Source organism: Meles meles, chromosome 1, assembly GCF_922984935.1.
Source record: "Meles meles chromosome 1, mMelMel3.1 paternal haplotype, whole genome shotgun sequence".
In the NCBI taxonomy this organism is placed as follows: domain Eukaryota; kingdom Metazoa; phylum Chordata; class Mammalia; order Carnivora; family Mustelidae; genus Meles; species Meles meles.
In genome coordinates, this window is record NC_060066.1 from 131,063,961 (window position 1) to 131,085,536 (window position 21,576).

At 35.2% G+C, this 21,576-nt stretch overlaps 1 protein-coding gene across 2 annotated transcripts in view; it reads right to left on the reverse strand.

The window, feature by feature from the left end:
* Window positions 1–21,576, reverse strand: part of AGL (amylo-alpha-1, 6-glucosidase, 4-alpha-glucanotransferase) — an 84,712-nt gene that overhangs the window by 44,560 nt on the left and 18,576 nt on the right. For both annotated transcript variants that reach the window (XM_046008695.1, XM_046008704.1), the window contains exons 6-20: window positions 15,124–15,305; window positions 14,846–14,957; window positions 11,477–11,603; window positions 11,027–11,129; window positions 10,839–10,936; window positions 10,054–10,193; window positions 8,591–8,778; window positions 6,653–6,776; window positions 5,907–6,070; window positions 5,257–5,358; window positions 4,986–5,141; window positions 4,739–4,889; window positions 2,166–2,290; window positions 1,964–2,076; window positions 1,718–1,852 (exon numbers count right to left, since the gene is read on the reverse strand). In XM_046008695.1, the coding sequence (XP_045864651.1) occupies window positions 1,718–1,852; window positions 1,964–2,076; window positions 2,166–2,290; window positions 4,739–4,889; window positions 4,986–5,141; window positions 5,257–5,358; window positions 5,907–6,070; window positions 6,653–6,776; window positions 8,591–8,778; window positions 10,054–10,193; window positions 10,839–10,936; window positions 11,027–11,129; window positions 11,477–11,603; window positions 14,846–14,957; window positions 15,124–15,305 (2,020 nt within the window). The remainder of the gene's footprint in view (window positions 1–1,717; window positions 1,853–1,963; window positions 2,077–2,165; window positions 2,291–4,738; window positions 4,890–4,985; window positions 5,142–5,256; window positions 5,359–5,906; window positions 6,071–6,652; window positions 6,777–8,590; window positions 8,779–10,053; window positions 10,194–10,838; window positions 10,937–11,026; window positions 11,130–11,476; window positions 11,604–14,845; window positions 14,958–15,123; window positions 15,306–21,576) is intronic.

Below are 21,576 nucleotides of genomic sequence, written 5' to 3' on the forward strand. Positions count from 1 at the left end.
TCATGACCTGAGCCGAAGGCAGAGGCTTAACACACTGAGCCACCCAGGCACCCCACAAATTTGCTTTTTTATTCTTTCTTGATGGGCTTGGTTTTTTCCTCTTCTTTATATCCTCTTAAGTAGGACATCAATAACATTTTTTATGCTAATTATTCTAAAATTGAAATACTTGTCAAGGACCAGCAAAGGGATAATAAAAATTCATAGTTAATCACCTTAGAAATCATGTAGTATTTCTCTCCTCTCTTAAGGTGGCACTGCCCTTTAGCTGGGTTATTCAAGAAACCAAGATTTTCTTAGCTAAGGATGCTTCTTGATAATAGTCAGAAGGAGGTGTCTGTTATGGCCTTGGTTTCCTCTTGGTCCAGGTAGCAGTGAGACTGCATAACTGACCACACTTGAATACAATAAATCCTACTTTTTTTTTTTTTTTTTTTAATAATTCTAACTGTTCCGGTCATTTCATTCTACGGAACTGAATACATATTCTCTTGAATTTTATGTGAAAATATAACCTCTTAAATGTACTTCCTTCTTTCTCTTTTAGTTCTGTCTCAACAGAGAAAATTATGGTTGGCTGGGCTTTGTTCCCTGTTTCTGCCAGACTCTGTCCTCATAGTTGGGACCGACTTTTCCTTCACCCACTGTTTGTGAGTCAAGTTTGATCAAATCAGTCAGCAATCTCAGTACCAACTCCATTCTAGGCAAATGCTTTCTGACACATAGCCAGTGAACTTGCATACGAATTACCTGGGGACCTTATTAAGATACAGATTTCTTGGTCTTACCCCGATAATCTGAGTAGGTCCGAGGATGAATATGCATTTTATAAGCATGCCTCAGAAACATAAAACAGCTTCATCATGGATATTTTTATTTTCATTTCATTGCATTTTATTTTTTTGAAGATTTTATTTATTGATTTGACAGAGAGAGACACAGCAAGAGAGGGAATACGAGCAGGAGGAGTGGGAGAAGTAGACTCCCTGCTGAGCAGGACCGGATGTGGGGCTCCATCCCAGGACCCTGGGATCAGGGCTTGAGCCAAAGACAGACGCTTAATGACTGAGCCACCCAGGCGCCCCACCACAGATATTTTTAGAATGCAAATACTTTTCTAATAGCTTGAGTTGAGCTGATATCCTTAATGATAAAAGCTCTTATAAAAACAAAAAGTTGAACACAATAAAAAAATGGGTCAGTACATAAACTGCTATTTCACTGTATAAATACACAGCCAATGAACCACAAAAAATTTAGATTGGGGCACCTGGCTGGCTCAGTGGGAAGAATATGTGACTCATGACTTCAGAGTCATGAGTTTAGGCCCCACGTTGGGTGTGCAGCTTACTTCAAAAAAATAAATATTTAAAAAATGATGTGGAAGGAATATGGTGTATGCAACTTAGCCTCAGATAGTTCAGAAAAATTGTGTGCACCTGTGTGTATAGAGATGCATGTGTGCATGTGTGTGTTTGCTCGTATCTATAGCTACATATAGAGAGTGCATGAGTGTGAGAGTGCACATGCAAGCACACATACAAATGATAAAGCAATAGGCCATATGAACAATAGATGATGCTAATATGACTACTGGTTCTTGGACCACTGTCTGAGTAGCATGGACATGGAAGACCCTTAAAACTGTTTAAATCAGGCTTGCAGTAACTTATCAGTTATTAAATTGGCAAATCTCCATAAACTAAGGCCTACTTACAAAGCAAAAGGAGTTTTTAATATAGGATCTGAGTTGTCAACAGCAAGGCTCCCAGATTTAAAGTGAGGACTGAATTGCGTCAGATGATTTCGAAGAATTCCAACAGCAACTTGTGCATGTGGATCAAGACTAACTCTGAAAATATTAATTTAAAAAATGGTTACTTTTTAGGAATGATTCATTCAAAATTAACAGAATATGTCATCTATTTTACAAGCAAAGTCATCAGTTTGAACTCCAACATACCTGAATATAATAACACTTCCTGGAGACAAGTTTTCAAATTCTATTTCTTGAATAAATTCATTGGGTCCTTTTGTGGCAACTCCAGCTTGTTTAACAATTTTACTTTCACTAAGCTTGAAAAAAAATGTATAAAACCATTCAATCAATAATTCTAATGTCCTTAAGATGTTAAACATGGTAGTAAGATGAGAGTCCCAAATACCTGAATATGTTCTCTAATTTCTACTGTGATGTTTGGCATTCCATTGATCGCATGCTCATCCTTCTGATAAGGTTTCGTATTTCTCTCAACAGTTCTGGCTTCAAGAACTACTTCTTCAATTTTGCCTATGAATAAGTAAAAATATTAATGAAATTTCATATTAAACCATCTGGAATTAGGAAGTGCCAATTCAATTTAATTCATTAAACTTAGAGTTGAATATGAAATAGCAGTCTGAGAGTAGATCATTCTACCCAAGATGCATTTTTCACTCAATGCTTTGTTTTTAAAATTATAAATTAACAAAGACCTATCTGAAAAAAGATCTTATCAAGTAATAATGGCTTAGCTCTTAGGAACAATATATAACCTTCCTAACTTTGAGCAGAGAGAAAATAAATCCCTTGAAAATTTTATTTAAAAAAATGAAAAATTTCAGAAATACAAAAAGTAGGGAAAAATTTTAAAAAGCCAGATCCTACTTCCTAGCTGAAGAAAACATTACAAATGTGCACCCTTTCTTTCCCTTCAGAGGTAACTGTCACCTGCAATTTGGCATTCCTAAATCCTGTGCATTTTACTACATATATCTATTTCCCAAAACAATATATATTGTTTTCCATATTTCCAAGTTTTATTAGAGTAGATCCAAATTATATATATATATATTTCTGCAACTTGCTTTCTATTAAACAACACTATTTTTTAGATTTGTTCACATTGCTACATAAGCTGCAGCTCACGCTGCAGCTCATTTTTTTCAAATGCCAAATAGTATTCCATTGTGTGAATATACCAAATATATTCTTGTTTTCCTGTCTTCTAACGGAACATATGAGAGTTTTTCAAAGATATACCTAGGAGTAGAACTGCTGAGTCAAAGGATATATAAAACTTGAACTTTACTATTTATGTAATTTGAGCCATTAATCTGACAATAAGTAATAGTACCTTTTGATCTAGAAATTCTACTTCTCAAAATAATTACTAAGAAATTATTCGAAAGAAAAAATTATTCCTAGTGTATATTCACTGTTAAACATACTAAAGAATATTAAAGATGGGATACTAACATAATAAAACATGAAATATTTAACATAATGAAAATCACAATTTTGTTACAAAATGGAAATGTTTTAATAAAGACCAATGACCAAAACAAAACCCGAGATAATATTGTTCACAATGATTGCAACCATGTGAAACTGTACACATACATTAGCAATAATCAGACAAGACAAGATTACTGACTATACACTTGCAAGCAGTTAAAAATAACTAATGAACATTTAACCTTAAAACTATTCAAGTTGAGGGGCGTCTGGGTGGCTCAGTGGGTTAAAGCCTCTGCCTTCGGCTCAGGTCATGATTTCAGGGTCCTGGGATTGAGCCCCGCATCGGGCTCTCTGCTCAGCAGGGAGCCTGCTTCCTCCTCTCTCTCTGCTTGCCTCTCTACCTATTTGTGGTCTCTGTCAAATAAATAAATAAAATCTTAAAAAAAAAAACTATGCAAGTTGATAATCTTTAAAAACTGGAGTTTATATATTTAATAACTAGCAACCAATATAGAATATGATGATTTTTATGGGAATCTTCATCTCCTCTTATTTAAAGATTTTATTTATTTATTTGAGACAGAGACAGAGATAATGAGAGAGAGCAGAGAGGGAGCACAAGCAAGGAGAGGGAGAAGCAGACTCCCCACTGAGCAGGGAGCCTGATGCAGGGCTTCCCAGGACCATGGGGAATTAATTTGGAGTAACTTACATTTTTACTACAAGGACAATACCTGTTATGGAAATATACTCAAATATTAACATTCTCTGAGTTGTGAAATAGCTTTATTTTCCTCTTAATTTATTCCCTATTTCCCATTTTGTATAAAACAATCATGTATTTCCTTTATACCCGGGAAATATGTATGTATAGTCATGTGTTTATATATATGTATACGTATGTATATTTATAGTGTGTCTAACTATGTACTTGTGTATGAACATGTACACACACACACACATACACACACAGACACACATATAAATCAAAGTAGAATATAGTTTAATATTTAAGGCTTTTCATAATCCATCCTCAACTACCTTCCTAGCCCTCTGTCACTCCACTATTTTAACCAAATAGATATTTTCACTAGTCCCCAGATAGTCTTACTAACACCTATTAATATGAATTTTCTTTTTTACATCTTTCAAAAACTAAAATTCCTTTTCTAAATACTCAGTGATTTCTCTCTTTTGTGAACATAAAGCAATTATAGTCTCTCCATATCTCTTCTTTGACAATTATAAAACACATCCCAGAGTGCCTGGCTGGCTCAGTTGCTTGAGTATCTGCCTTCAGCTCAGGTTGTCATCCCAGTCTTAATTTCTTTCTTTCTTTAAAGTACACTCTATACCCAACATGGGGCTTGAACTCATGACCCCAAGATCAAGAGTCACATGCTCTACTAACTGAGCAGGCTGGGTGCCCCAAGTTATGCAAAATTTTGAACTCTTTTTCTCAACTACAACCACACCAGTACTGTGTATAATCACAGTAACATTTTTAGGTTGCATTACCAGGGATGCACATCTGAGGCACTTCCTTGCTGTAAAATGAAGTCTTAGGATTCCTGAAAGCAGTTCTAGACACAGACACAACAGACTGATGAATGCTGGGTGAATGTCTTGTTACTGCCACTATGTCTTCATCAACCTGATCCACATACACCTGAGAAACAGAAAGAGAAAGCACATTAGCGCTCAAACCGGAAAAACTTACTCTGAAACTGAACCTTAAGAAACTTACAAAAAGTTCGTTTCTTGCCTGAATGAAACCCTTGGCCCCAAGTTCTTGATGAAGTTTATTGATAGCACATCTGGCTGCAATAATTCCACTTTGGAAATTAACTTCACCTTTATCTGATGGAGATGCTCCAGGATTCCACTTAGTATAAAATCGTTCTTCAGAAACCACTGAAATCTGAACAAAGTTAAAACTCAGCCATATGTACATTTTAATTATAATAAGATCTTTTAGTAAAAATGCTCAAAGTTGTTGGCCATGTGGATTTAAAAAAAACACCACCAAGACATACCTGATGAGGCACTAATTCATCATAGCCTTTAGTACTTCCACTAGCACAACACGCCATGGAAACAATCGTGGTACTTGGCAGAGCATCATATTCTGACCTATGCTAGAAAACAATTTAAAAAACCCCAGGTTTATTTTCTTTCAAATGCAAAGTGCCATCCTATTGCATAATGAAGTCATTAATTGGCTTTATTTCATTATTTTTGACATTAATTTGTTTTAGAATTTAACAAAACATTCAAAAACTATGTACCACAATCACGTATAAATCTAAGACATGGTTCTGAAGCATGTGGATATTGTCACTAAATATCAGATAAAAACATTTATTTTTTTCCTTTTTCAAGTTTTATTTAAATTTCAGTCAGTTAACATAGAGCGTAATATTAGTTTCCGGTGTAGAAATTGCGTGATTCATCACTTACATACCACACCTAATGCTCACAAGTGCCCTCCTTAATCCGCCTCACTCATTTAGCCCATCCCCTGCCCTCCTCGCCTCCAGCAACCCTCAGTTTGTTCTCTTTAGTTGAGTCTGTTTTATTGTTTGCCTCTCTTTTTTTCTCCACTATGTTCATCTGTTATGTTTCTTAAATTCCACATATGAGTTTAGCAAAATAAGTAAATACAAGAAACAGAATAGATGCTTACCACAATGGGACACTCATTATCGTGGGTAATATCCATAAACAGGGCATGTGCAATCGCTGGCATTAACGGCCTCAAACAGGGCTGAACAAAGGATCCAACAGGTTCTCCTCCGTATCTGTAAACCAGTCTGCCCTCTTCATGGCTATTATATGCACTCATTGCCTCTGCAAAGCATTACAGAATATTTTAACTATCTTCGTTATTCTGGTCAAGAAGAGGTTAGGTTTCTTATCATGACTGAGTTTCCAAAAAAAGACCATAAAATATTATCAAAAATAAAACTGCTTTAAACATTTAAACAAATGTCTATTAGTTTAAGTGACCAAAATTTCTTCTCTATAATTGGCCACAGAAATGGCTCATGTAGGTAAAAGGGAACATACGCTGTTTATTAGGATGTTAGCTATATAGGATCTATGGGAAATAATCTAAGATTCTATCATCTATCCAAGTAGGAGATGAAAACTAGATTTGTATATTTTCAAAAACAAAAAAAATGCTGTTGTTCATGAGTCATCAATTCATCCTACTCATCTTTCAATTTAAGAGCAGATGTTTTACCCCAAAGTGGAAACTTTTCCTGATAAAAACAGACTGAGATAGAGAAAAGTTGGTGTAGAGTATTTAAGAGAACATTAACGGTGTTGAAAATTATTAAACATTATATATAATGCTATTAAATGCCTTTTAATCTACTTAAACAAAAACTAAAGTTTTATATGGGAAATACACATCAACAAGCCTACCTCTTATTAGGGAACTAATGCCCAGTCTAGTAACAAAGATATTGTCCACGTCTTCGCTTCCTGTGAACAGTTCGGCTACTACATACAAATTGGGTTGCAATTTCCTAGCAGCATCCAACATGTACTGCAAAAAGCACAGTCACAAATGTAACACAAAGAAAAAGCAAGTGGGGGGTAGGAAAGGAGACAAGACTAGGCACGGATTCAACATAGGAAAATGTCAAGGAACAAGACAAAATGGAAATCCAAGAAGAATTTCCAAATAAGTTTAATTGTGCATATGTAAAAAAACATAAAAGAGATCAATACACAGGCAGGAAACAAGAGAATTTATAAAGAGATTAAAACAGTTAAAAAGGAAGATTAGATTTTGCAAAGATACAGATACGCAAAGGGGAAAAAAGGAAGAAGAAAATGTTAGTGTCACATTAAAAAATGTAAACCATAACACTGTGATTCTGCTAGGCTTTCACCCTGTTTTATGTGTGTTTGTTTTTAATAACCTCTAACCACACTATTAATTTGCAGGCTTTTGACCAGGCCATTATTGGTAAATTCCTGCTGGTGAATCATTTAGCTAGTGCAAAGATTAGGTCTAACTACACTAAAAGCCAGATTTTCCTACAAATGGTAATCAGCTCTTAATCACAAACCAAATTGGTTCCAATTTTCTTAATATAATGTTTGCACAAAGGTTAATAAAATAATTGAAATTCTGTCAGCTAACAAGTAGAGTCCTAGAAGATTTTGTAACTTAAAAATAAACAAATCGAGTTTTAATTTTCTGTTTTGCTATAATGTTGCAATAGTCATATATATATATATATATGTATATATATATATATATATATATCTGTTGCTAAGAGCACAATAAGGAAAAACCTCTGCTAGTTTTTGGAACTAAAAAATATTCTACCGGGCGCCTGGGTGGCTCAGTGGGTTAAACCGCTGCCTTCCGCTCAGGTCATGATCTCGGGGTCCTGGGATCGAGTCCCGTATCGGGCTCTCTGCTCAGCAGGGAGCCTGCTTCCCTCTCTCTCTCTCTCTCTCTGCGTGCCTCTCTATCTACTTGTGATCTCTCTCTGTCAAATAAATAAATAAATCTTAAAAAAAAATATTCTACCACCTTAACTAATGTTCACTAAATTCTTCCATATCAAATCAATTTTTCATCATTGGACTCAAATCATATTCATTATAATACTGCATTAAAATAACAGAAATAGATATTTTCCAGATAAGCATACATTCCCAAAGAACACTAAGTTGTCACTAGGAAGCTATCAAAGATCTTATAAACAGGATGAAAATTGTGTTTATAAAGCTGTATTAGATAGAAGATACTGCTATACATTTTGGAACTGCCTCAGTTTCTATAAAAAGCCCAAAGAGGGATAAACAACATTTATGTTTACAATTACATTTTTATAAATAATCAATAAAGATGGAATCAACAGACAAAAACAAGCTTCAATATACTGTAATGTTAGTGCTTAAAGAATAACATGTAACAAGTGACTTCATTGTCTATCAATATATCAAGAGCAATCAGAAAATAACAATAAGATAGATACTTGCATATTATTAAAATGTTAATATTAATCCTTTAAAAGTTAATAATAAAATATTAGAAATATTTTAATAATAAACATGGCGATATGGGTATGTATATATCATCAAAGACAATATAATCTATTTCCCAAAATTGAAATAAAAATATTAATGCATTAAACATTTTATAGCCCAGATATCCATAACTACTGCATCAAAAGATTTTGTTAGAATTGTGAAGTTAAGTGTAAGTATTAAATACTACCACCAAATCAATGCTGGTGTCCAGCTAGAAAAGAAAACACATACTTGTGTATTTTATTTAAGGAAAGCAAGGAAAGAGTACTACATTTCTTTGCTTAATGCAAATGAATTGTTTTTCTGTACCTCAGCTACATGAAGAGGTGTTGAGTGGCAGTTATCAAGACGCACTCCTTGGAAATAGGTTGCAGTTATTTCAGTGTATTTTTTCATGTATGCCCAGAGAAAAGGGCAGTCCTCTGGTTTATTCCCATAGCGTAATTTAACACTGTCTCCCCAGCAAATAAGTTCTCTCCTTAGATAAACTTCTGAGCCTGTTAAGAAAGGAGCTTGCTTTCAACAGTTCAAGAAATAACATGAAAAGATTTACTTCAAGGAAACATTGTTTTTTAAAAAATCATATTGACTATTTCTATCACAAACCATACATTGGTTAAAATTATGTCTAAAATGGTACGGTTATTTAAATCTATAAAGTTAAAAAATTAGTATGAATTTATATCTCATACCGATTTTGTTAAAATTTGACCTAGAGGCTCTTCTAAAAATGTGTACTTAGTGTAAAAAGAATCAAGTTGCTTCTTTTAAAGAAAATCAGTAATAGTAATATCACAGGCCCTTTGAAGACAGAGTTCTACCAAAAACATTTCTTCTTCAAAGATTTATTTATTTATTTGAGAGAGAGAAAGCATGAGCAAGAGAGGCAGAGGGAGAGGGAGAGAGAGAATCTCAAGTAGACTCCCTGCAGAAAGCAGAGCCTGACGTGGAGCTCAAACCCACAACCTCGAGATCAGGACCCACACTGAAATCAATGGTTGGACACCTAACCAACTGAGCCACCAAGGTGCACCTCTACCAAAAAGACCTCTACCATTTAAAGCTGTGTTTCTACCTTGTTACGCATTTTGGCAATAGGTTACATTAAATCCACGGCATGCAGTAGAATGCCTTTTTGCATTTAGAATGACCACAAAGGAGAAGGCAGAGATACTTAAACCCAAAGTATATTCTTTAAGAAAAATGAGATTTTGAATTAAAAAACTTCTCATTCACAAAGATTTCTAAGTGTTGAAAAACATATTGATGGGTGCCCAGCAAAATTCTTTCTGGCAAAGAAATAGCTGTAGAAAAATAAAATGCTGGGAGTGAAAGGGAAACCTAAAATTAGTTTCTAGTGTAATTGCTATTCAAATACCTTAATACTCCTCTGGCTAGTGAATGAAATATCTCTTATGGAAATATAATTGTAATAGCATGGTCTCAGATGTATTTTTAAAAATGCAATAGATCAAATTTTTAACCATATAAGATCTTATTCAGAACCATAATATAAAATAGATAAAAGCCATTCTGGTTGAGCATATAAAGATTAGGAGGGGAAAAGGGGGGAAAGGAAAAGATGAATCCTACTCTTCCTGTCCATTCCTTCTCTTCTCTCTCAAACTGTATGCACTCTGGCATCTCTGTGATGAAACAGTTTAAGAACTATTACCTTGGTGGGGGAAAAAGTCAATGAAACAGTTTATATTTTGAGTTTGCTGTAAACTTTTCTCTCCCTATCCACAGAGAAGTTAACAAAAATGACGTACCTGGTTCAGCAAAGTTTCGAAGGGGATCATCTCCCATTACCCATCCATTATGTGCCATCAGAAAACAAGCTTTATTTGGGTTATGAATCATAGATTCTTCTGCGGAGAGGGTAATTTCTTCATATGGGAACGTAAAATACCTATGGAGATACAATTAAATATTAAATCCATATAGAGAGATTCTTTGGAGAGAATTTAAATTAGTAATATTAAAATTAAACCTCCTCCTTAACAAAGAGAATAAAGATTAGTCTTACACTACAGGAAATAAACTTTTTTACAGGTCAAAAATCTTCAGAAGACTTTCTGAGTAAATCTATTAAGATTTGAGAAATGGGAAGTCAGCATTACAGCATTATCTGGTTAACATTTTAAATAATAAATTAAAAATTTAATAAAATTACTAAGAAAATCATTGAAGTATTGGTGTTACTTTTGCAAAAGCTTTTACGATACTTTAGTTGCCTAATCTGTGCTGCACATTACCTACAAGATAAGGATCTAAATGCTGGCTCAATCTGATTAACTTTGAATTTACTTATAAGTATATAGTCCTCCAGAAACATTAATGTGATGTTTATAAACTGATTCATACTGATGATAGTTTCTTTAAGGACTGGCCTAACAAAGTTAATATTAACCCTAGTTACCAAATCAAAACTTTTATTTCAGTTTAAAAATGTACTGAAGTCACACACGGAAGGAAAACATTCAGATTAATTTAAAAAGTTAAATGCAATTTTCAATTTTTAACCTTTAATGAGAGGAAAATGAAAATGAAATACCTGGTAACTAGAGGATGTTTTCTAGTGACAGGTCCTAATTTAGGGCCATGGCCAGCCAGTCGTTCATAAAACACATTTCCCAAAAGGCAATTAACTACCTGAAACACATTAAATTATGTATCTCAGTAAAAACAACAAAAAACAGTATGAAGACTCAAAGAAAAACAGCAGTTCAAAGTAGGTGAAACCTGTTCCTGATGATAGTTCATGAGTTGATGCTTCTCTGAATTTAACTCCTCAATTCTCTTACGGAACCAATTACAGCATTCATCAATTGCAGCTGGGCCCTTGCTAGAGCAGAGAGAGCAATACATGCTGAATATTGAATGGTTTTAAAATTCTACATTTAAAACTTTTCTAGCAGGGGTCATAGAAACTTTATTTACTTATTTGAAACTTTAAACATATTCATCAGGATCTTTAATGGCTGAAGAAGTTTTCCAATTGTAAAAAATATTATATACACATATAGGAACATGGGCCACCACACAGAAAAAAGAGGAAAACATCATGCATTTGAACTAGCAGAATTATGGTGAATTACTTTTTTTGATTTTCTATTCAGGATTTTAATACTAGCTGTAAAGATTTGTAAGTAATATTATCATTTATCTCATAGGAAAAAATTCATAACATACTCATGTGGTATGAAAGTTGCTAGTGCAATGTTCATATCTACAGTACAGCCAAGCCTTCTGTATTCAGGATCCTGAATAATCTTAAGGTGTTCCTTTGGATCAGCCTTGGTTGTTATTTTCCTATTTCCTAAAAGAAAGAAGAGATGATATCTTAAATGCAAATATCCACAGGGAGATTTTAACTGTTACTGCTATTCAGATTTTTAGTATACAATATTTTTTTACAGAATATAAAACAAATGTTTATTTCACAAACATCCTTCCTACTTCCCCCCATCTTCTTGCACACCACCTAACACACACACACACACACACACACACACACACACACACACACACACAGACAAGTATACACATAGGGAAGGAGGGGAAGAGAGAGATTGGAAGGGAGAAGAACATTATAGAAGAAAAACACAGGGATTCCTATCACTTCAAACCCTGCCCCACTTCTCTGCCTTAGTCAGCTTTCTCTTACTACAATTTTTAGGGCATTAAGGATGTTGGTAGTACAAATTTTCCTTCTAGGTGTTACCAAATACACTAATATCAGGAGTTCCTTTTCTTCAAAGATTGCTTTCTATTCAGAAGTCAGTCTTATTAATGACTTTCTTTGCATTCTCTGAAAGAAACACACTGGCTAGTTTTTATACTTTTTTCCCTTTTTACCCATAAGCATATTCCTTATATAATAATAAATAATGCAAATGTAAATAAATGTTTTGTGGGAAGAATTTTTATCCCTTTACTGGAACTTGTTCCTGATAAATTAGATGTTGTGCAGGATTGCCTCCACTGGGTTTGATTTTATTAATTTTTTATTATTATTCTTTTTAACATTTCTTTTTTAATTTAAAATCAATTAATTAACATATAGCGTATTATTAGTTTCAGAGGTAGAGTTTGGTCATTCACCAATTGTACATAACACCCAGTGCTCATGACATTAAGTGCACTCCTTAACTGGGCTTGCTTTTATATTAACTAACTAACATCTGACTTACTCTAAAGAGACCTTGAAGTGGCTTATAAAAGCACAAACAAAATAAATAAAATATAAATAGATTCTCAAGATTTAGTTTCTGAGGTTCATTTGGAAGAGTATATATACTACACCTACCAGTGGAGCACCTAGGTTGCTCAGTGGGTTAAGCATCTGCCTTTAGCTCAGGTCATGATCCCAGGGTCCTGGGACTCAGCCCTGCACTGGGCTCCCTGCTCAGGAGGGAGTCTCTCTCTCCCTTTGCCCCTCCTCCTGCTCATTCTTTCTCTCAAATAAATAAATGAAATCATTTAAAAAAGCAAAGAAAAAGGAAAAAAAAACTGCCAGGAAGTGTTTGAAAAAAAAAGAAGCTTATACAATCAGTGTAAGGGATAAAACAGTCTTTAGTATTGATAGAATGGAATAGTACACATAACAAATCCACATACATTTAGTATATGACTACACTATGAAGTCTTTATGGTGTACCACAAATCAGTAAAAAAGGACAGATTATCAACTCAATGCCATTTTTTGAATAAAAATATTTATATAATACAAAAAATAAATTCTAGGTGTGTTGAACATTTATTTACTTATTTTTAAAGATTTATTTATTTGAGAGAGAAAATGTGTGTTTGTGGGAGGGAGGTGCAGATGGAGTGGGAGAGAGAGAATCCTCAAGCAGACTCCCTGCTGAGTTTAGTTAAGCCCGATGCTGGGCTTGATCCCGTGACCCTGAGACCACGACATGAGCCAAAATCAAGAGCCAGATGCTTAACTGACTGAGCTACCCATGTACCCCTTGAACATTTAAATATAAAAAAAAAAATAAGATTATTAGAAGACAGAATATTTTTAAGAAAACAGAATGTTGATGGAAGATTTTTTGTAAGCATGATGTGAAATTAGAATCTATAAAAGACTAACATTTTTGAGTACACTGAAAAAAAAACCCATAATCAAGAATTAAAAGATCAACAGCATACTAGGAGGACATATTTGAGGCCAGGATAACAAGGAATTACCAATATAATAAATCAATGTGAAAAAGTCAAACAGCCCAACAAAAAATAGGGAAATAGGGAAAGAACATTAATAGACAATTAATTCAAGATCTATAAGTGGCAAAGCAACATGTGAAAAGGTAATTCACTAATGAGCAAAGAACTACAAATTAAAATAATGTTTTGCCTGATTGACAAATGTTATAAAGATTAATGGTATCTAATGCTAATGAGGGTATAGTTAATGATAATTTAAACTGGTAGAACTCATTTTGAAAAGCAACTGGATAATACTTCTTGTAAATTTATCATTAAATTTGTATACTCTTTGACCAGGAAATTCTACATCGAACAATTTATAATTTATCTTAATTTATCCTGCAGATTTATTCACCTAAGTAAAGATATATAGAAGGATATATCCTTATAAGGATAACACATATAAGGATATATACATATATATAAAATATATATCATAAACATATATATCTACATGTAAGGATATATATAATAGAGTTTATAAGGATATAAGTTCTACAAAAGTAAGGGCTTGCTATGTTCACCACCGAATCCCCATGCCTGGAAGACTGCCTAATATGTACTAGGTGGTTTAAAAGGTATGTATTGAATGAATGAAAGAATGAATGATGAAAAAAAACTGGAAATAATCAAGAGGGCTAAAGAGAGATGCCTAACTGGCTTGGTTAGTAGAGCATGTGTCGGGGTTGTGAGTTTGAGCCCCACCTGGGTGAATAGATTATTTAAAAATAAAATCTTAAAAATTAAAAAAAAAAAAAAAAGGGTTAAGAGCACCTGGGAGGCTCAGTCAGTTGAGTGTCCGACTATTGCTTTTGGCTTGGGTCATGATCTCTGGGTCATGGAATAAAGCCCCAAATCGGGCTCTATATTCAACAGGGAGTCTGCTTGAGATTCTCTCTCTCTCCCTTTCCCTCTGCCTCTCCCCCTGCCCCAATGCTCCCCATCTCTCTCTCAAAATAAATAAATCTTAAATAAAATAAAAACAGTGTATAGCTCTCTAGAGGTTAAAAGCTGCCTTTGGCAGCTGCAGTAATCTGCTCACTTACCTTGCATTCATGCACTTAATGAACATATATTGAGCTCTACTATATTCTGAGTATTGTGCTAAGGAACCAATAGTAAGAAACAGTCCCTGAGAGAAATAATTATGTATTATTATGACATGCCCTTTAGATATCTCTGCTAACTCTCAGATAGCTTCTAGGACTATAGTTTATAATAACACAAATATATAATAATAACAGATTTAACAATGTCTTAGCCAGAGAAAAGAAGGGTTATCCCTTTAAGAGTAATAATAAATTCCTTAAAATTGCTAGAAACATTCTAATGTATATCCTTTACCTTGTGTAAGAAGTCCTCTAAATTGCTCAACTGCTTTGTAAACATCTACTTGGAAAAATTCCCAGAGCTGAGTCTTTGGAAAAATCTCTTCCCAAATTACTTTTCGAATGCACTGAAAAATTTCAATAGTTAAAAAAAGACATATTTAAAATATTTTCACTAAACATTATTTTTCAAATTAAATATAGACTCTAAATAATTTTCAACCATACATTTACTTTGTATTTTAGAAATTTTGTTATTCTGTTTTAGTGTGGTACTCCTCTATACATACTGACATTCATTTGATGATCATTTTCAATCAAAGCTGGTACTCCTTTTTCTTTGTATTTCCCTTCTGCAACGTCACAGGATAAATGCCATAGTGCTCTGTCTAAGACCCAGGCAGGCTTTAAGTGTGGAGAATTTACAAGATTATATGCACATTCTGGATGTTCTTGGATCCATCTACTATTAGCAGCTTAAATAAAAAGGAAAAATAAAGGAATATCTTGTAATTAAAGTGAAGTTAGTATCTATGTTAAGTTTAAAGATGAAATAAAATATCAACATCCACCACTCATTGTCTTATATATTAGACAATATTTAAATGTCATAGTATATTATATAACTATATATTACATTTCTTCATCAAATATTTAATATTTATTTAATTTTTTATTATAATTTATAACATTATAATGTGAAAAACACTTTTTTGGTTGTGATATCCTGTCATCCACTTCACCATACCTTTTTCTTTTCTGTTGCAGGAATTTTTAATTGTTGTAATATGTAATTCTGACTTATTAACACCTCTGTAAAAACAAGTTTATTATTGTGGGAGTTAAGAATGGCCTTGTCCTTGGCCCATTTTGATGGTCCTTGAGTCAACTACTTTTTAGAACATTCCTTCTAAGCCTGAAAAACATCTTTCCCTGAAAGCCAGACAAAGCTTCTGCCCCAATCTTCAGAACTCAAAATGTCATCTACATATTTTTTCCTACGTAATCATTTCTTCCTGTATTTTGAGAGGAGGAAGGAAGGTGAGGTTCTTTCCTCTGGATCTTTAAATACAATTATATCTCCCTAAGGCTAAGAATACAAACAAATATACATCCTATTGAAACACAGTTATTTCTCTGCCTCCTATAGTCTGTTAGTTTCAAGACCAAATGTCTAGAAAATCCAACCTGTATCTGCCGCTTCCACTTTCTCCCCACAGTCTTGTTCCTTTTCCAGTTGCATCCAGCACTCCACTGAGGTTACTCTAGTCATGAAATTTAGTGCGACTTTCTTAACTTTATCCATTTAACCTCTATCACATTTGCCATTACTGATTATTCCCTCACTGATTTGTAAAATACTTCTTCCTTGATGTACAAAAGGTATCATTATCTTGGTGGATTTTTTATTCTTCCTTCTCTCTTTTGGTCCTTCCTTTCTCATTTCCACTAAAACTTTGAGGGAGGTTTGGTACATCTTAGTCCTTCTCTTTCTTTGAACATGTCCTTTTTCATCTCACCACCTCTTCTAGTACCCACATCTCAAACCAGTTCCAGTTCCAACAAGGCCCAGGCACATCTACCCAAGCATTTGATGGGTAGCACTGCCTGAGGACACCATATTAACTCAAAATCCATTCACATGTTTACATCTATCTACACTCAGAATGTGATCTATTCCAGGCACGGTTCTGGCAGATGGATATTCTGCAGCAAAAGTGAACAAGGCTCCTGTCTTCATGGAGCTTTTTCATTCTACAGAGGTGGGTTGGTTGGCTTTCTTTTGTTGTGCTTAGACAATTCTGATGGAAGAAAACTCTCTCACAGGCAACTTCTTTGTATAGCTAAATTTGAATGGTGAATGAGATACATTGTTTTAGTAAGACTGATAAAAGTGAGGCCAAGAAATTACATCTTATCCATTTGTATCAGTAAGTTCAGAATCAGAATCAGAGGAGTTCTGCAAGGTATTCCAACTATTTAAAATATTAAAGAATATTTGTTTTAATTTTTAAATAAACAAAAGTTATACATATTCTGTTTCATCTTTAAAATAGAATAATGGGGGCACCTGGGTGGCTCAGTCGTTAAGTGTGTGCCTTCGGCTTAGATCATGATCCCAGGGTCCTGGGATTGAGCCCCACATGGGGCTCCCTGCTCAGCAGGAAGCCTGCTTTTCCTCTCCCACTCCCCCTGCTTGTGTTCTTGTTCTCGCTGTCTCTCACTCTCTGTCAAATAAATAAATAAAATCTTTTAAAAAATAAATAAAATAAAATAGAATAATGCCCCTGAATTCATACTGAGGAGCATGAGTGGTTAATGTACATGAAACAAAAAGTAATAACAACTATCGAATACCTGCCATATGCCAGGTAAATACACTACTTTATCAATCCTCATGTCCTACCACATGATATGGGACTTACTGTTATGTTCCTTTAACAGATGAGGAACTGAGGCACAGAGAGATAAGTAACTCAGCCAAAGTCATATAGCTAGGAATGAATTTAGGAAAGTTTCTTCAGAAAGTTTCTTCAGATTCGTCTGTAATCTTAACCAGATGAATGTGTTCATGACTCAGTCAGCTGAGCATCATTACAATTCTTATAGAGTTTAAAAATCATTATTATTTTTAGTTTCAGTCATTTATTTAACAAGTAATATAGTACATAATTTATTTTTTATTATTTATTTATATCCATAATAAACACTTGAAGACAGGATATATAAGAAACAGAGATGTTGTAATTACAGTTAAATTAATAATTCTCAAAAATCAATTTAAGCTGGTTTTCCCTAGATTCATCATCAGTTATTAGAATTCAAGATGTAAGAGAAAAATGTAATGATAATTATATCATTTGGATTTTCATTTATTAAGAACACTAAAGCTATCCTAATTTTTAAATGGTAAAATCCTGAAACTTTGTTACTTATTTTTTTAAAAGAACATCAAGTATAAAATGAAGGAATTCGGGGCGCCTGGGTGGCTCAGTGGATTAAGCCGCTGCCTTCGGCTCAGGTCATGATCTCAGGGTCCTGGGATCGAGCCCCGCATCGGGCTCTCTGCTCTGCAGGGAGCCTGCTTCCTCCTCTCTCTCTGCCTGCCTCTCTGCCTACTTGTGGCCTCTCTCTCTGTCAAATAAATAAATAAAATCTTTAAAAAAAAATGAAGGAATTCTAAACATTAGCTAATAAAGTATTATTTCTAATTCTGCAATAAAGAGAAGCCCACCCAAACTATATCTTAATATACACCAAAATTAAAAATGAAACATGGATTTATAAAGTGGTGCTGTGAGGAACTTAGCAGATATTCTCCCCAGCAAAACCACAATTTAAATAGCAAAAATTTTAAGTGTAATCATTTAAAGTCTCTGGAAATTGTCTTAAGGGCATTCAGCACATGGAGAAACACTTATTCAAGAAAATCTACTAACTTTCAGCAAGAAAGCAAGAGTCTGTGGCATTTGAACTACAGTCTGCTCCCTTAACCCTCCCAACCAGCTATGTGTTAATGGAAGCTCTGTGCCAGGTGCTCTATTCCAGGCAGGCATGGCCAACATGGAGACTTCCTCTTCCTACCATTCCCAGTCTGGGGTTAAAGTTTCATACTGGGAGAGGCAGGCTGCCCATGTTCTCACACTCCCTTTAGCCCCATTTTGTAGAAGCTCTATTCCAAGTAGGCAGGAAAAGAAAATCTAGTCTCCTTTCCTCCACTTTGGCCACCCCTCCCTCTGCCCCCTGGTAGGGTGGACATCCTACCTAGCTATGGGAGGCCAAGAATACTGGGACTCCAATTGCCCCTGAAAGCTGGAGCTTACTTGTAGGGTGAAGGTCCCATGTGGGAGGGCAACTGAAAAGACCAGGGATTGCTACCTCCTGCCCCCAGAATGAGATGGTACCTGGGGAAAAGTGATCTCATCCCCAGCTCTGGAGCAGCAGCACAGGTGTTCTGCTCAGGGAGAAAGACAGGCCATGAAGAGGAAGGGCTCTGTCTGAAAGGACTGAATTTGTTTGGAAGAGTGAGTGAATAACTCCATGCGTAAGGGAGTTATTGAAAATAATGAAGACCTTGGTGCAGAGCAGTTGAAAGAATGCTGGTAGCTCCATGATATAAGAAAAACATCAGAGCAAACAAACAGAAGTTTAACAGCACTAGGGAAAGAGAAAGCAGAGGACAGCCCTCCTGGGGCTTCATCCACTCAGAAGCGATTCTAATAGGACATGGGAAAGACTTGAAAAACGTTCCTCATATCCTATACAGACCTATCAACAGAGGACAACTTACTAGCAAAGGGGCTTAAAGACAACCTCTACCCAAACATTAAATGAACACTAACCTACAGTGACCCAGGGTGAATCCTAGGAGGCCAGGCTTAAAAATAAAGTCCCATACACCTCTGGCAGTCTGGAAGACCATATATATATGCCCAAGGCTGTATGGTCTCCAGAGCAACCAGAGACGGAACCTCCAGGGTTTTGGTCCTTGATAAATCTTTATCCATCCTTTTACTGTCAACCTATGGGTATCTTTGAATCTAGAGTGTGTTGCCTGTAGACAGCATATAGTTGGCTCTTGTTTTTCGAATTAACTCTGACAGCCTCTGCCCTTCAAGATACAAGCACATATTGGAGATATTGTGGATTTGGATCCAGACCATTGAAACAAAATGAAAATGGCAATAAAGCAAGTCAAACAATTTTTTTGGTTTACCGGTGTATATAAAAGTTATGTTTATATTATATTGTAGTCTATTAAGTATACAATAGCATTATATCTAAAAAACAATGTATATACCTTAAATAAAAAATACTTTAATGTTAAAAAATGCTGTTATTTGAGCTTTCAGCAGGTCATAATCACAAATCCCTGACCACCATAACAAATATAATGATGAAGAAGTCTGAATGATGAAAAGTTTGGCAAAAAGTACCAAAATGTGACACAGAGACATGAGGTCATGAGGTCAGCAAATGCTGTTGGAAAAATGGCATCAATAGACTTGTTTGATGCAGGTTGCCACAAACCTTCAGTTTGTTAAAAAAAAAAAAAATCAAGCAGTAACTGAGAAATGCAAAAAAAATGAAGCACAATTAAACAAGGTATGCATTACTTTACAAATTCCCTGGATCTTTGGCTTACAAATTTTTTTACTATGCTGAGTGAGGCTATCTTTGTTAAATTACTTAAAATACACTGAGCTTTAGGACATGTAGATTAATTAATTAAACACTTCTTCAAGTGTTTTTTGGTTCTTTCCTTTCCTCTCCTTCAGATATTTCCATGACGCATGTTGGTATGCTTCAAGATGTCCCACCTTTCATTGGAACTCTATTCATTTTTATCTTCTTTCTTCTGCTCTCCAAAATGTATAATCTCTCTTCCCTGATCCTTTATTCTGTCAACTCAAATATACTGCTGAATACCTCTAGTGAATTTTTAATTTTGGTTATTTACTTTTCAACTCCAGAATTCTCATTTGGTTATTTTTTTAAATTTCCATTTACTGATACTCTCTATTTGATGAGATAGAATGATCATATCCTCCCCTTTACTGCTATAACCTGTTTTCTTTTAATTCTTTAAATATATTTATAACAGTTGCTTTGAAGTCTATATTGGCTAAGTATGACATCTAGGACTTTTTATTTTATTTTATTTTATTTTTTTAAAGATTTTATTTATTTATTTGACAGACAGAGATCACAAGTAGTCAGAGACAGGCAGAGAGAGAGAGGGAAGCAGGCCTCCTGCTGAGCAGGGAGCCCGATGCGGGGCTCGATCCCAGGACCCTGAGATCATGACCTGAGCTGAAGGCAGAGGCTTTAACCCACTGAGCCACCCAGACGCCCCCATCTAGGACTTTTTAAAGGCAATTTCTGTCACCCGCTTTTTTCTTGTGTATATGGGTCACACTTGCTCTTTCTTTGCATTTCTCAATTTTTTATTGCAAATTGGGCAATTTAGATAGTGTACTGTAACAACTCTGGATATTGAGCCCATTCCTTCCAGGAATTAGAAGGAATTGGCTGCCTGTTTGTAACTTGGTTAGACTGTTTCAGTGAAGTCTATTTCCCCTACAGTGTGCAGTCACTGATGTTGCCACTCAGAGGACGCAGCTGGGGCCACGGGCAGTCAGCCTGGGATGACAGTGGTTTTTAGCACGGTTGTCTTAACTGTCTCTTTCCCTGAACTTTATTAAGCTGCTTGCCTCTGCTGGAATCACACTATGCTGTTGCTCTCTTGTGCTATTATTTTTGATAATAGGCTGGAGCATAAATTGCTCTACAATCTGATCCAATTAAATTTGGACCCTTTGGCAGGGATAATCCCTGAGGCCAGTCTTTGAGACTTGTCTGACCCCAGGGAGGCTGTTCTTAGCTGTCTCTTTCCCTGGTTCTTTTGGTTAAACTACTGGCTGGCCTGTGATTTAGTATGTTGCTCTCATGGTGATACCAGCCTCCCCTTGTTTACCACCAGTCTCCACTATTTACAAAAGTGTCCCATGACAGGTACCAAATAACATCAATTTCACTCTTAGTCTGTTCTTACTGCACATCTCCTCCTCCAGGCAGAATGCTTATGTCACTGCTCTAAAGCTGGTGGCAGGGATTGGTTTTTTTGGCTTACCTCTCTAGGTATGGAACTCTATCCCATGAGCAAGCTGAGGCAAGGGCAACTGGGGCCCAGTATTCTTGCCCTGCCATGCACGGGGTAAAGTTTTTCCCCTCTGAGTGGAGTGG